At 32.5% G+C, this 16,335-nt stretch overlaps 2 protein-coding genes across 7 annotated transcripts; both read left to right on the forward strand.

Moving 5' to 3' along the window:
• The first annotated feature begins 83 nt into the window (after positions 1 to 83).
• Positions 84 to 16,331, forward strand: LOC143190916 (uncharacterized). 5 transcript variants are annotated; one of them, XM_076395522.1, is made up of 35 exons: positions 84 to 262; positions 321 to 733; positions 790 to 950; positions 1,038 to 1,168; positions 1,220 to 1,350; positions 1,404 to 1,587; positions 1,645 to 1,675; positions 1,739 to 1,785; positions 1,844 to 1,924; positions 1,993 to 2,070; positions 2,557 to 2,637; positions 3,684 to 3,783; positions 3,909 to 4,079; positions 4,120 to 4,177; positions 7,788 to 7,895; positions 7,947 to 8,072; positions 8,129 to 8,251; positions 8,309 to 8,431; positions 8,484 to 8,610; positions 8,670 to 8,758; positions 8,824 to 8,993; positions 10,571 to 10,622; positions 10,677 to 10,882; positions 10,941 to 11,060; positions 11,120 to 11,245; positions 11,300 to 11,395; positions 11,468 to 11,593; positions 11,644 to 11,766; positions 13,589 to 13,819; positions 13,877 to 13,993; positions 14,050 to 14,239; positions 15,587 to 15,706; positions 15,772 to 15,949; positions 15,998 to 16,058; positions 16,115 to 16,331. In XM_076395522.1, exons 1-35 carry the CDS (start codon positions 188 to 190, stop codon positions 16,222 to 16,224), a joined length of 4,464 nt encoding a protein of 1,487 aa, XP_076251637.1. In that variant the 5' UTR covers positions 84 to 187; the 3' UTR covers positions 16,225 to 16,331. The 5 variants fall into 5 exon arrangements, with proteins under 5 accessions (XP_076251637.1, XP_076251638.1, XP_076251640.1 ...); XM_076395523.1 differs by having other exon boundaries at positions 15,778 to 15,949; XM_076395525.1 differs by having other exon boundaries at positions 85 to 262; positions 4,138 to 4,177.
• LOC143190917 (uncharacterized) lies at positions 5,789 to 7,483 on the forward strand. 2 transcript variants are annotated; one of them, XM_076395529.1, is made up of 3 exons: positions 5,789 to 6,877; positions 6,944 to 7,102; positions 7,159 to 7,483. In XM_076395529.1, the coding sequence occupies exons 1-3, from the start codon at positions 5,895 to 5,897 to the stop codon at positions 7,355 to 7,357; spliced, it is 1,341 nt and encodes a 446-aa protein (XP_076251644.1). In that variant the 5' UTR covers positions 5,789 to 5,894; the 3' UTR covers positions 7,358 to 7,483. The 2 variants fall into 2 exon arrangements, with proteins under 2 accessions (XP_076251644.1, XP_076251643.1); XM_076395528.1 differs by having other exon boundaries at positions 5,789 to 7,102.
• Positions 16,332 to 16,335: the final 4 nt, after the last annotated feature.

Consider the following 16,335-nt stretch of genomic DNA (forward strand, 5'->3'; position numbering starts at 1 on the left):
CACAGAACTATTAGTCCAATAATATGTTCCCAACCCGTAGCGTCATCTATATATACCATGTATAAATTCACCTAAGCATTATTACATCTCTATCATTCGTCAGTCGAAATAATCGAAAAGTCTGTTGACATATTTTGCAGTTTGTGTCAGTTTAGTTCGCTACTTTTTGAATAACTTAAATCAAAATATGGCATTAAATGACTCGGCTGCGGCCGATATTTTAAACAAGTTCAGTGAGATGGTACAAAGTTATTATGAACAGGTATTCCATATTTGTTCTTTACAAACAATTGTGTTAATGTTTTTTTAAAAATTTTTAGTTGAATACCCAAAAGCAACTGAGTCTGAACGAAGTCAATCAATTGTATTCCAAGTTAAAAAATTTGGAGAAAGTTACTGTTTGGGAGGATGAGCAAGAAAATTGTATTATTAGCGATATTCTGATGTATATTGAAATTATTTTAACTTTTGTATCGAATACATCAGCGTTTGAGTTCAGGCAACTCAAATCGTTTATTAATATATATTTAGGAGCTTTACTTGAAGTACTTGCAACTGCTAGTTTTAGAAATAAGTTTATCATTAATTGTACAGACAAAGTTTTCAATATGTTTTTGTACTACAAGTTTAATTTTGTCGCTGTTGAAGGTCTGTTAGCTTTGTTTAATGAAATTGCATCTACTGTCAGGCTTGAAGTACGTAAGGAGACCGGAGAAAGTTTAATTCATTATGTGTAAGTTTATGTTGCTTTTCTGTTATATTATATATTTTGTTTTATGGTATTTTTAGTTACCAGTTAATCGATACATTAATACTTTTTGGTGATTATGTTATTCAATCTCATGTTATTGAAACTATTTTCCATATATTTGGATCTTTTATTATGCAGTCTGATTTATCTTATCCATTATTTCCAAATGACGCGGAGCTTGATGCCAGTTTAAAGGAAGGTAGTAATAAGTTTGATCGTTACTATGATTTTATCGAATAGATTTTTTTGTGGTTTCACTGTATGTATTAATACAATTTTTTTATAGTTAATTGCCCTAAGTTGTATGATGAAAAAGTTAGATTGTGGTTAAACAAGTTTAATATGAGAAATCCGAAAATATTGTCATTAGCCTGCCAAACTATACTTGTAGGAGACTATTACTGTTTGCCTCCAAAGGTAAGTATAATTGAAGAATAAGAATTTGATTTTATTGACTTAAAATTTCAGGGATTTGATACATTATGGGTGGATTTCAATATTGAAGACAAAACAGTGGCTTTTTACTGCAACTCCGCAAATGACACTGTTAATCGTGTGTACATTGTGTCTAAGAATGTGAAGAACATACATATCAACAGGTAATTTTTATTGCCATTTTCTATATAGTATGCAATTAGGTTTATTTTTTAAGGCAATTGGGTAAAAAAGAGGCAATACTGCGTCTAAAATTATCGAAAGCTTGCATTACTAATGTGGATCAAAATATATGGGACAGTATGCCTAAAAACATAAAAATTGTTATTCAGAATCAAGAAAAAGAAATATCCAATTTAATTAGAACCATTCTTCCACGGTTATTTAAAGATGTGTTCTCGGTAGTAATGTTAATTTTTTCTAGTATATGCTTAATGATTATTGTTATTTTTTTCCAGCATGTTTCACCAAAAATATCCCGTTCCTTAAGTGAGTTCATCTTCATTCTTTATTTTTATTGAGTACTTAATCAATTGATGCTTTCTGTTGTAGAAGAAGTTTACAAGCCTCTTAGAATCAAGCAGTATCGAGTATCCACTGTAAATAACTTGTCTATACCTTCATTGTGTATTATATTTATGTTTCTTTCCAATTTAGGTAAATCATAAGTCAACAGGAAAATCAACCAGTTCAAATAAAAAAGTTTCCAATAATGATGCTGATTTAAACTCCAGTACCGTATGTACTCGATATTTATTAGTAAATTATTTTACAAATGCTCTTGTACCATATGTACTTATTTTCAGGAGGTGCATATTCCTGAATCTCAATCCAGTTTAAAATTTTCCAAACCAACTGACTATATAACTAGTCCTGTGTCAATCGTGAGTAACATAGATTGTTCATTCTGGGAAATTATTCTCGATCTTTTTTTGTTTTAAATTCAGTTGGTTTTCTTATACCCTGAAAATGAATTCATTTAAACCATTTATAATCCATTATTATGGACTATATTCCCCCATTTTTCTGTTTAGTTTCATGGAAAGAGTTCTACAGAGATGGCTACTTTGTAGAAAACAAAGCTAAACATTTCTTAATTTTTGTTCTTTGGGCTTCTTCGTATTCTCTTGTTATAATTTCGATAAGTCTATCGAGTTTAAGTTTCCATTAATTTATGAGTCTTCTATTTTGCAAGCGCCTATTTAAATTCGAGCATTGATATCGATCCTGCTTCGATTGCTTTATTATTCTTCGGGTAGCTGATCACCGATTTCGCAGAAGCTTCTAGAATCTTTTCCCTAAATCAATATTAATAACGATTAATTATAGACGATTGCTTGCATTGGATCATACAGAGCTCTTATTTTCAGGAGGCGCATGTAGCCGAATCTCAAATGAATGTAAAAATTTCCAAATCAAGAAGTGATCTTGTAACCAGCCCCATATCAACCGTAAGTAATCCACATTACAAAAATATAATATATGCGCTAACCAATGTGAAAAATTCTGATTAAATATTGACTCTTGATTGTTTCTTGATTCATGTTCTTTGACTCTCTTCCGTTCTTAGTTATTTAATTCTTTGGCAACTTATGATAATTTTGTTCTGACTGTTCTTTTCTTAATTCTGTCTGATTCTGTTATTATCACTAGTTATGTACTCTTTGACATTTTACTGTTTCTGGTCTTGGTTCTGTAACTCATTCATTCTTTTTATTCTATTACTCTCGCTATAATTTTCAATCCTGCTTCTGTTATTTTCAATGCATCGTGTTTTACCGCTGAAGCTCCTCTATCGGGTTTTTGGTGGTGACTGAGAAGGTTGGTTCAAGAATCTCTTTTCTGCATCTCGATTCGTTCAAAATTTCGATGACGGAAAGATTTCCAGCTAGGAACTTCTCAAGCCGATATAACACGTGCGTTACGGACTCCAAGAAATATTCGAAAATTCCCCGATCTTGCGCCTTCTTGAAGTCTATCGTTGTAGCCACAATAAGGGGTACTCTACCAGATCTAACTTCTGACGCGCTTCGTCTAGCCTCGAACACTTGACAACGAGGCGATCCATTTTACCATATGTTTTTTGTTTGCTTGGTGGCTTTCTTATCTTGGTCTAGCTTCGCCGGACATTCGATACAATGCGATATTTTATATTGTCTCAAGTCAATTAATTTTCCATGTCACAAATATTACAAGAAACTATACAAAAGAAGAAACATTTTTTTGTTTTTAAATTAAAAAAAATTCTTATATATAATCCCTCAACTGTGCATGTTAAACGAATTTCATTTCTAATTTGATATCGTTAATTCGAGCACGTTGCTAGAGGAAGATACACTGTCGCAATGGAACAGAACAAGACGTGGGTACAGATTATTACAGAAGTCAAAAAACATGATAAGAATTTATTTGTGGGTTTAGTATTTAAAGATTTTTTTACTTCTATGTGAAATCGTATTCATATCATATATTTAACATTTCGTTTCGTATTTTTTAGAGTATTACAGAACTTATCTCAGAATCAAGTACCACACGTTCCATACCAGATAATCGATCAGATATCCTTTCCGACAACGATGAACCGACCACAACTAAAGGTAAATCTTTTATAATTCATTTTTTAACAAACATCAACGTTCTGAGTTTCTTCAAAAAACTTATGTTGCCAATAATAACGAGTATTGAAAGAATTTTGCTAACGTTGTACTGTTTTATATGTAAGACGTCATTCAAGATAGGTCTGTCTCGTCCAGTTTCAAGTTTGTAGAGTGTTCTGAGGAATTCCAAACTGCTAAAGATGTTTGCTCGTTGGAATTTGAAGAAACGGATGGAATTGTCAGGAGAGTACAGTTAACCACATCGAAACTCTGTTCAAATGTACTAGACGAACTAAGTAATTAATAGCAATGTGTTGTTTTTAATTTAAGTATTAGAATTTTTTTTTCTTACAGCATGTAATAAATCGAAACCATTCTCGACTAATTGTAGTAGGTAAGCATAATTTTCTTTTAGTTTAGTTGAATTTCATTCAAAATGTTTGAATTATTCTGCACTTCGGACTATTAAAATCTATCAGGCCTATAATTTTAAAAGATTTATAACAAATCTTGTTACTGTGTATTAAATCGAACCGGGTACATTTGTTCAACAGCGCCAAGCTTTAACCAGCAACTGCTAGTATGTTGAAGCCTCTTTGATAGCCTTCACTTTTCGTTATGATACTTCATCGAAGTGTAAAGAAATCACTTTTTTCTGTGCGCTGTAAATGTCTGGATTTATACATACTAGATCGCATTTCTGAATGTAAAAAATTTTACTTTTTACATCAACGTAAAGAAAAAGGCTGCTGAAAGTCATCAAATACTTCGTGAAGCCTACGGAAACCATATTCCATTGATTTCAAGATCTAAATACTGGTTTCGACGTTTTAAAAGAGATAATTTGGATACCGAAGACAAAGAGTGTTCTGGGCAGCTAAATAAAAATTGGAGATAAGGGTTTGAAGCCATTACTCGATGAATGCATCGATGGGGATTGCTATCGACCACAATTAATGCGTTTGAGTCGAGTACTTCGCGAGAAATTTCCAGGATACGAGCAAAGCAATATTGCAGCAATATTATTGCAAAATCAGGGAATACATGGTTGCAAACATTAAAATGTGGAATGTTACCCACCCGCCGTATTCTCCAGACCCTACTCCTTCTAATTACTACTTGTTCCGACATATGAGTCGTGACGTCTCTGAAAAATGTGCTGATTCGTAAACAGTCTCAAAAGATACATCGTTCCTTGGACATAGAATCCGTAAATTTCCTGAAAGTTTTCAACATCAAAATTCAAAATACTTCAACTCGAATTAAAAAAAACTCTCTGGTAGCTTGTATTCTTAATAAATGAATGATCAAAAGAAGCTTTCTCCACTCTCTTTAACTTTCTTTCTTATTTCTTAATCACGTTCTTTTTTCCTGCTGGTATCTACTCTGTTATTACAATTTTTCTCTGGTTGCTTCTCATTACATGCCCCAACCTCTTCTCTCTCTATAATTTATTTTTCTTATATCTATTTCCACTCACTCACGGCCGTTTTTGTTGACTTGGTTTTTAATATTCCTTTGTATTATCCTGTTTTTTTTTCTTTGTCTTATATGTTCTTATTTTTGTCCTTTTTATAATATTTTTACTATCTTCATTTCTTGATTTCATAACCTCTAGGCGCTCTGTATGGTCCTTTAAAGAAATTCATAACATTAACGAATCAAATGCTGATTTACTTCAACCTCAAGATACAGTTCCTCTCCACTCCTCCGATTTATTCGAAGATCCCTTAATAGAGTCCCATCAAAATAATCCCGTTAAGTATGATTCATTATGTTTATCAGTTTACGTACATTTCAACATTTCCTCGTTCTAGATACTCTATATGCCCTTTTGAAAATGTTCATGAAACTAATGTATTAAATGTTGTGTTACCTCAGTCTCAAAATACACTTTTGTCACAAGCTCACCATAGCTCCACAGATGTATTTGAGGACGCGTTGACAGAAACTGATGAAAATTATCATAAGTATGGTTACTTTATATTATGCTATGTCCTCTGGTTTAAATATATTTCAATATTTTACACTTCAGGAGCTCTATTTGCCCTTTTAAAGATGTCGTTCCTAATAATAAAGAACCAAATATTGCATTACCTCAACCTCAAGATATGGGCTTATCACCACAAGCTCTTTATAGCTCCCCAGATCTATTTGAAGATGCTCTATCAGAACCTTATCAGAATAATAATAAGTATGATTGCTTTATATTACATGGTATTTCCAGGTTGACATATATTTCGATATATTTATACTCTAGGAGCTCTATTTGCCCTTTTAAAGATATTCTTCATAACAATAAAGAACCCAATGTTGAATTACCACAACCTCAAGGTACAGTTCCAGCACCTCGAGTTGCTTATAGCTCCTTAGGTGCATTTGAAGATGCCGTATCGGAAACTTATCAAAATAATCCTAAGTATGATTGCTTTATATTACCTGATATTTCCAGGTTGATATATAATTCAATATTTTTATACCCTAGGAGATCTATTTGCCCTTTTAAAGATATTCTTCATAATATTAAAGAACCTAATGTTGCATTACCACAACCTCAGAATACAGTTCCAGCACCTCGAGATCTTTATAGCTCCCCAGGTACATTTGAAGATGCCTCGCCAGAAACTTATCAAAATAATCTTAAGTATGATTGCTTTATATTACCTGATATTTCCAGGTTGATATATAATTCAATATTTTTATACCCTAGGAGCTCTATTTGCCCTTTTAAAGATATTCTTCATAATAATAAAGAACCTAATATTGCATTACCACAACCTCAGGATACAGTTCTAGCACCTCAAGTTCTTTCTAGCTCCCCAGGTACATTTGAAGATGCCTCGCCAGAAACTTATCAAAATAATCTTAAGTATGATTGCTTTATATTACCTGATATTTCCAGGTTGATATATAATTCAATATTTTTATACCCTAGGAGCTCTATTTGCCCTTTTAAAGATATTCTTCATAATAATAAAGAACCTAATGTTGCATTACCACAACCTCAGGATACAGTTCTAGCACCTCAAGTTCTTTCTAGCTCCCCAGGTACATTTGAAGATGCCTTACCAGAAACTTATCAAAATAATCTTAAGTATGATTGCTTTATATTACCTGATATTTCCAGGTTGATATATAATTCAATATTTTTATACCCTAGGAGCTCTATTTGCCCTTTTAAAGATGTTCTTCATAATAATAAAGAACCTAATATTGCATTACCACAACCTCAGGATACAGTTCTAGCACCTCAAGTTCTTTATAGCTCCCCAGGTACATTTGAAGATGCCTTACCAGAAACTTACCAAAATAATCTTAAGTATGACTGCTTTATATCCACCGGTTTAAATATACTTTAATATTTTTTTACTCTAGGAGTTCTATTTGCCCTTTTAAAGATTTTGTTAATAACAATAAAGATATTCTTCATAATAATAAAGAACCCAATGTTGTATTACCACAAGCTGATGACTCAGTTTTACCACCTCAAGTTCTTTGTGGCTCCCCTCATGTATTTGAAGATACATTACCAGACAAGTATCAAAATAATTCTAAGTATGATTGCTTTTTATAAGTGGTATTTCCTGGTTTATGTATATTTTGATATTTTTCACTCTAGGAGTTCTATTTGCCATCTTAAAGATATTCCTATTAATAAAGGACCAACATTACCTCAACCTCAAGATACACTTCTACCACCACAATCTTTTCATAGCCCCCAAGATGCCTTAAAAGACACTCATCCTAAGTATGATTCTTGTCATATATGTCCCATTTTATTAAATTCAATAATCTCCAGTGAAAATAAGAAAATATCAAATCAAAATAACCTAACACCTACAGAATATAATAAGGAAGTTGTTCAAGGAGTTTCCTCTTCAGATGATTCAGAAGCTACTACAGCCCTTGAAACAGTACCAAATAATATTGAAACTAATCAATTAAATACGTGGGTTGTGCAGTTTTGTATCATTAAGCGTGTTATTGTTAATTTTTGTATTTAGGGTTCAAGTGGATGTGCATATCGTGGATAATGGCAGTGTTACCCCAGAAAAGAAAATAAGCTCAGAAAGTGGCCAAAGCTCGAGTCTGTTGGAATTTCTAGAACAGGAGTAAGTTTATTTGTAATAAGCAACATTTGAGTTATAATTATTTCTTAAAAGGGATTTAAAACAACAAGGGAAGTTGAATTTATTAACAAATCATAGTGTCACTGTTACCCCTGAAAATAAAGTAAGTTCAGAAAGTTGCCAGAGTTCTAGTCTATTGGAATTTGTTGATGAACAGGAGTAAGTTTTGATTTATGGTAATGTACATCATCTGAGTTAACATTATTTCTTAAAAGGGACTTAGAACAAGGGGAATTAAAATTATTAACAAATAATAATGTTACTGTTACCCCAGAAAAGAAAGTAAGCTCAGACAGTGGCCAGAGTTCTAGTCTATTGGAATTTGTACAAGAACAGGAGTAAGTTTAGATTTATGGTAATATGCAACATCTGAGTTAACATTATTTCTTAAAAAGGGACTTAGAACAACCAGGGAATTCGAATTTGTTAACAAGTCATAGTGTCACTGTTACCCCAGAAAAGAAATTAAGGTCAGAACATGGCCAGAGTTTTAGTCTTTTGGAATTTATTGAACAAGAGTAAGTTTAAATTCAATACATAACATCTGAGTTAACATTATTTCTCAAAAAGAAACTTCAAAACACCAAGAAAATCGAAATTGTTAGCAAATCAGAAAATTGAAAAGTGTTTTAAGAATGTCAAGCGGAGAAGCAAAACCCTTCAGAAACCCAAGTCTTCAGGCGATTGTAATGAAACGGTATGGTGCTGTATATTGTACCTTAATTTAGTAAATACCATCTGTATTTTGCTTTATAGGAAAGCCACGGATTAAATGTGATAAATAGTGAGAGCGCTGTCAAGGGTAATGCAACTAAAAATCCTTTAGTGGAACCTACTGATGAATGGTATTGTATATTGTTTATGATATGTATCATATATAACATTGTTTTGATTTGATTTTTGAAAAAAGTTTGGAAAAAAGACTTCAAACCAGTAACAATGATCCTTCAAGAAATAATATTGAACATGTTGCTGTAAATATTTCCTTGGAATCTGATATTGCAAGCGTTTGTTATAATCCACTTAATACAAATAGTGTTCAATCAAATCAAGAATCAAACCGCCAGTTAATAAATTCTGGTAAGGATATTAAGATCATGGATAAGTTCTTGATGTAGTTTTAAATCAGGAGTGGCGTCGTTTTCTTTTTGGCATATTGCTGGCAGATTTTAAATACGTTTATTACCTTTTTCTGGCGGAATTTAAATAATTGAATATTGTTTAACATTTTAATTCGCATTCTACAATCTATAAAAAATAATTAAAAAAAACATCCACTAGTTCAGTCGCCTGGATTGAATTTTGCATCTAAAACCCATCGATTATTTTTTTATAAATGACTAATCACTACATAGTATAAAACAAAGTCGCCTTTTCTGTCCCTATATCCCTATGTGCGCTTAAATCTTTAAAACTACGCAACGGATTTTGATGCGGTTTTTTTCAATAGATAGAGTGATTCAAGAGGAAGGTTTATATGTATAATACATGCATAATATACTAAGGCAACATTGCTAATTTTAGAGGTTTCTAACGTGATGTCGTAAATTAACCTATTTTTTAGGCTTATTTAGCAATTAGCAAAAACGCTGCCTAACCCTACGAGTTAGATCAAATTAATGTACTACAGTATTGTACACCATAAAAAGGTCTACAAAAAAGTCCGCGATGGTATATGTTTATCTTTTAGGGATAACCCACATTAACCATTTTTATTGTTTACTTTTTACGTGAGAAAATGGCTTATTTACGAAGCTATTTTAAGCAATACGGCATTAATCCTTATCGAATTAAGTACCTTAAATACAGTGTGCAATTAATATAGATCAATATGGTTCCTTACAGCATGTAAATTAAACAAATATTTTCGGAGATATTACAAATTTAAAATTTGCGTTTAAAAATGTGTAATGTAATAAAAATTGTATGAATTTAGATATTCCAAAGATAGCAGGAAATCTTCATAGTAAGTATAGGGGAAGAGGAATTGTTTTACTCCAAATTTAATGCGTGCAGGCCAAGGGCAGTAATGAATGAACCAAAAATACTGGATCGATTTTAATCATGTTTTCATTGAGTGACATAGGCATATATATTTTATGCCCGTGCAAAGTCGGAGCGGGCCGCTATGTTTTTATATACAACGTTCATATTTTTTCTGTAGTGTATTTAATTTAGTATCAGCATTGCACCCGTGCGAAGCCGGGGCGGGTCGCTAGTTGGTCTATATTTGTGTCCATTTCTTACACAACACCAATTCGATCCCCACTACAATCTGACAACAATTTAATTGTTTTAGTACCCAAGGTCATCTGATATATGATAATTTTATTGTTATTTTGTCATCGGGACTAACAAATTTAAACTTAATAAAAGATGTACAGATAAATTCAATTTTTATTACCTTCTCTTTAATAGCATATGGTAATGCTTGTTATTTTAACCAGAATCATCAATTATAATTGTATTGAATCATCGTTATATACCGCTCGATCAAAATCAAAATCTGTTTGTCGTGGAACCTGGTTATCTAACTATAGAATAATAGTTTCCTTAAAACAATCTTGATAATGTTAGTAGTTGAAAAACGTTGATAACTTATTCAATGCCCAAATATATTTTTCATATGTTACATGTTTATATTAAATATACTGTAGGTGCAGCACGAAAATATGCATCAACTCCAAGGAAAGAGACACGCCCAAAAGAGTATGTGTATTTTATTTGTTCGATTATAAGCATTTCTAATATCATTATTTTTAGATCAACATTGTGTAGCATAAATATTAGCAATATAGCTGCAGATTCTGTGCTCATAAGAAACGAAACGCAAAAATATTTTCCAGATAGAAATAATGTAATCCATAGCGAAGATAGTACTGTTTCTGCGGGTAACACTCAGACAGATTTTAATCTGACTGACTCGGACAAAACTTTAATAGTTGGTACTGATTCAACAGGAGATTGTGGTAATTACTATTCTTTGAATTATTCTTTCTATTACATTTTTAACACGTGATATTAAAGTTGTTGGACTGGAGGAGAAGAAAAATGCATCGAAAGGAAGAAAGCAACAAAACAAACAGAAAAAAAGAAAATTGCCCGGTTCTGATCAATCATTGAATGTGCTTAAACCCGTGGAAGATGGCAAGTTGATCTTGAAAAAATTTGTTGAAGCTTAGTATTTCTAACATTTGTTATTAAAGGTGTTATGCCAGGTGACATGAAGAAACGAGATGATTCACAAAGGGAAAAACAACATACAGAACGGAGACGAACAAAATCGCCCGGGTCTGTTGAGTCCTCAAATGTGTTTGAACTTCTAGAAAATGGTAAGTTGATCTTGAATAATTATTTTGAACATTACATTAAGTCCCTAATATTAGATAGTAAAGATGTTAGACCAGATGAAAATGAGAAGAAACATGACTCAAAACGGAAGAAACAAACTACAGATAGGAAAAAAAGAAAACTGGGGAGTGGTAGGTTGACCTTGAATAACTATATTGATTATCGAGATAATTACACTAAGTTTCTAACATGTGTTGTTGAAGATGTTGGCCTGGATGGGAAGGTGAAGATAATTGATTCAAAGAGGAAAAAACAACCTATAGATAAGAAAAAAATAAAATCGCCTAATGCTCATCCATCTTGGAATGTGCTTAAACTTCTGAAAGATGGTAAGTTGAACTCGAAAAATTACATTAAAACTTAACATTTGTTATTAAAGATGTTAGACTGGGCGAGGAGAAGAGAAATGACTCGCAAAGGAAGAAACAACCTACAGAACGGGAGAAGCGAATTTTGTCTGGCTCTGATCAATCCTCAAATCAGTGTGAACCCCTAGATAATGGTAAGTTGATGTTGAAAAATTGCATTGTAGCTATTATAATTGTTCGAAATGCATGAGAAATTATTATTATTAATTCCAGAAAATGGAACTGTTTTTTCCATTTACCAGTTTGTTACAAAAAGAAATATATTTGAATGTTCTTGACAATCTATTTTCTAGGATGCGTTTTTTTCTGTTAGTGTTTTTGGACTGTAGTTTTTATTTTAAACTAATTTATTTTTACATTTTTATATAACGTTGTACTGGTCGGCCAATCGTTGAAACAGATAATGAGATTCTTAAACATATCGATGTAGACCGATATTTCATTTCGCGACATCACTACCGAACTAAACATCGATTATAAAACAATTTCGAAACAATATGATTCGGTATTATAGATCCATCAATAAAAACTCATTACTTGGGTTCCATATGAATTTGAAAAATGATTAGTGGTAATGAAAAGATTAGCCATTCAATGTCTCCAAGAAGTTTTACAAGCATAAGTTAAGTCCGCATTATCGCCAAGGAAGATGATGCTGGGTGTTTTGGTGTGATTGAAAAGGACTTTTCATCATGAGCTGCTCAGACCTGACTAAACTCTTAATTCGATTCTCTACTGTCAACAATTAATACGTTTGAAATAGACGATTTAAAAAAACACCCAGAATTGATTGACAAAAATTTAGAGAGATTCATTGTCGGAAGTTCTATTATGTCAGAATTATGGTTACCAAAGAGAGACAAAAGATTTCTTCATTTTACACTTGATAAATGAATAGAACTTTAACTACTCTGAACTACTAAATAATTTATATATATATAAATGAATCGTTGTTCGTTAGTCTCGCTAAAACTCGAGAACGGCTGGACCAGGGAAGATTTAAAAGGTGAATAAATATGAAAATATGAAACACCAATTTGCAACATCGCCAAAAATAGCACAATGACCAAGATCCTACGGGTATGCAAATTGATTGTTTGGGATGAAGGCACAATGGCCCTTAAAGGGTCATTATAGGCACTGGACAGAACGTTGAAAGATCCTCGTGATAACCAAAATATTTTTGGTGGGGTCATGATTCTGTTGTCAGGTGATTTTCGTATACTAGTCTCTTCCAGTTATTCCCCAATCAACTGCTGCTGATGAACTAAACGCATGCCTAAAATCATCGAATTTGTGGCGGTACGTAAAGACAACTCAATTAACAACTAACATGCGAGTATTTTTGTTTGCAACAAGATGAAACTGCAAATGAGTTTGCGAAGCAATTTGCAGTCAAAAGTAGGATCAGTTGCCATCATGATGCGTAACATTAATCAACCTCGACTGTGCAATGGAACAAGACTGGCTGTGAAAAAGATTATGAATAACGTCATTGAGGCAACAATCATAAAGGGAAAATACAAAGGAGGGGATGTCTTGATCCCGCGTATACTGATGATTCCAACGGATTTACCATTCGATTTTAAACGTTTACAGTTTCCAGTATGTCTGGCCTTTACAGTGACCATAATTAAATCTCAAGGCCAGTCGTTGGAAATTTGCGGAATCAAGAGTTTCCCTGTTTCGCGCATGGACATCTTTGTTTATTTACGCATCACAAAACAAAACAAAAATTATAGTTTATCAGAAAACTTTAAATTGATATATAAATAGCCAGTATTTCAGGGAAACTCTGTTTTTTAAGTATGAAACGTCATGTGTAATTAATCGAATCGAAATACCGAGCATTTTTTATTAATTACGGATTATTAGGTCTTTTATTTAACGATTGAGGCAGTTTGCCGGGTCAGCTACTTATAAATAAATAATAGCTAATCCTTTTTTAATCTATAGACATCGTTGCTGAGCAAAATATTCAAGAGAATTCGGAAAGAGAGAAAACATCCGAGTTTCAAAATGAACAGTCAAATAGAAACTTTACATCGGTAGGAGAAGATACAGATAACAATGATTCTTTAATTTTATTGGAGGCAAACATGGCAGAAGAGAATACTGCAAATTTGAATGTTGAAAGTTGTGATACCTTCACAAAGATTAAAAATAACAAAAGAAACATTACCACAGGTATATGGATCAAATATTATTAAAACAATCCCTAGTTTAGTATTTTTTGTGTTAAAGGAAAAAAACAAGATGAAATAACTGAATCTGTAATGGAGTTATGCGAAGATAGTACATTCAAGAAACGGAAGAACAGAACTCTTTTTGATCCGACAGATCTTTCATATTTAGATAGAAGTAAATACTAATATTTTATTAAAAAAAACTATTGAATTTATGTACTTCATTTACAGTAAACCTCGATGAAACTTTTATGACGACTAAAACTAACATTCCGAATGTACCAAGTAGTCCCAAGTCGAAACAAACGAAAAACCGGACAAAGGCCACTACGACTATTAAAAATCGATCAATTAAGAAGAAAACAAAACCAAAGAAACAACCAGATACTGTTGAGAGTCCATATTTTAATAGGAGATCAAAAGGAAAGTATATATATTATATAAGATTGTGTGTAGATGTCATTTTCATTTTCTCATATCATAATATTTACAGGACTTATCATAGTATTAATTGTAATTATTTATTGTTCCGATAGCAATGATGGTTGCATATAAAAACTATTAAGGTGGTGTTGAAATATGTGGTTTATAGTCGTTAAAATCTAGCCTGGACGGAATTAATATATGTGAATACTATTCTACTGAGGTGGTAAAGTTGAAACGTCTTCACTTGGGAGTTATCTGCAAGTGGAAATGGGGACAGAATGATCTATTGGTTCGGTCCATGATGTAGGTACTAAGTGGCAATGTCCACTTAGTACACTAATTTTATTTATGTTTTTAGCTGTGGTCTTGTGTACTACATTTCTAAATTTTCTGATTTCAATGAGTTTGCAAAGATGATGTGGCAAATATATTTGCGTTTGGTGTTTGTTTTCAAAATGGGGATTAGGATACAGAGTCTTCAATTGTTGGTCTTATAACACTTGGCAAATGGAATGGGGTCTGAAATTAGGAGGTGGGCTCATGAGGTTTTTTTTATCTTTACAGAACCTGCTTTTTATTAGATTCGATTGAGACATATTGTAGTATTCGTTCCAACGGTATGAAAAACCCCATTTCTCGGTAATTATGTAACATAGAACAACATAGATATAGGTCTACAGAACATTTTAGCTGTAAAGGTAGAATTAATGTAATTCATTTACTGAGTCAAAAGTTATTGTGCTTTGAAAATGGAAATTCCACATAGTTTTCGTCATATTTTGTATTTTAACTTCCAAAAAGCGAATAGTGCAACTCAGGCCCATCGAAAATTGTGTTCTCTGTGTTGAATTCTTACACATAGTATATCCCACGACTCAGCCCTAGCTAAATCAGCAAATATCTGCAAGGCCGGTAGAATGCAGTGTTGTTATAGAATTTAAGTGGAGTTTAGCTTGATGTGTCGAAAACAGCACTTTTACTTTTAATATATCAATATAACATAATATATAATAATAAATTATATTTTACGTTATCTTCCATCACGACAACGTTGACTACAAACATGTCTCGTGTATCGGTATATCCACCATATAACTTGGACCTTGCTCCGTGCGACTGCTATTTGTTCTGGTCTCTGCAAAATTATAATAATGGGGTACAGTGGGTGTGAAATGAGGCTTGTAATGCACTTTGTTCGGTTCGCTTAGATATATGGATATTAGTGTTCGAAATTTTTATGGGTAAATTAATTTTGAAGAACATTTTTGACAATTTTGAAGAAGAAAAACTAAATTACTTTCCCACCAGCACACATTTCAATCCTATTTTATATGTGTATAATAGGACACTGCGCCGACGTAAGCTTCAGGCCAAGGAATTTAGACTGGAATGAACTGTTGAACATCTCCAGAAACCTGCCCAATAGGAACAATTCATCTGGTAGCAGAACTGAGTTCCCGAGGTAATGTCGAGGATTTTTTCAACTATTTCCAATAAACAACTTAATTCTCGTTAAAACAATTCCAGTTTAAGTTTTGCTCATGTGCGCGATGATAACGATACGTGTCAACTCCCAATGGACAGCTTTACATCGAGTTCGCTTGAGGAAGAACCTTTAAATACAGAATCTATCGTGAACGAAATCGACATTGCCGGTATAGATAAACGGGCTAACCACACAGTTTTTGATCACGGACCGGAAGAGGTATGATTATTTATCTCTATGAGTTTTATGTTTTAATGGATTTTTCAGGCCCAGACAGAAGATGTAGAAATTACCGAAAACGAAACACGGTTTCCCCAAAAGACTTTAAGTAATATTTATAGATATTGTAATTATCCTTTAAATTATGTTTTTTTTCATTCTTAGATTCGAAGGAAGTCGTCAAAAAATTGTTGCAGCTTGCCATCACCTGTTTGGATGACGATAACAATAATAATCCTGAACTGATTGCCAAAATACAGGCTCTGTTAGAATAATGTGTTCGACTTATTATTAACGTCTTTTGTATTAATTAAAATGATTTTTTGTTTTTTACAGTTTTTTGAAATGTAGAGTTGAAATAATACATGTTATAAAGCAATAAGATA

Source organism: Rhynchophorus ferrugineus, unplaced genomic scaffold, assembly GCF_030347505.1.
Source record: "Rhynchophorus ferrugineus isolate W39M unplaced genomic scaffold, kcgeb_rfMv2 rfM2, whole genome shotgun sequence".
Lineage (NCBI taxonomy): Eukaryota > Metazoa > Arthropoda > Insecta > Coleoptera > Curculionidae > Rhynchophorus > Rhynchophorus ferrugineus.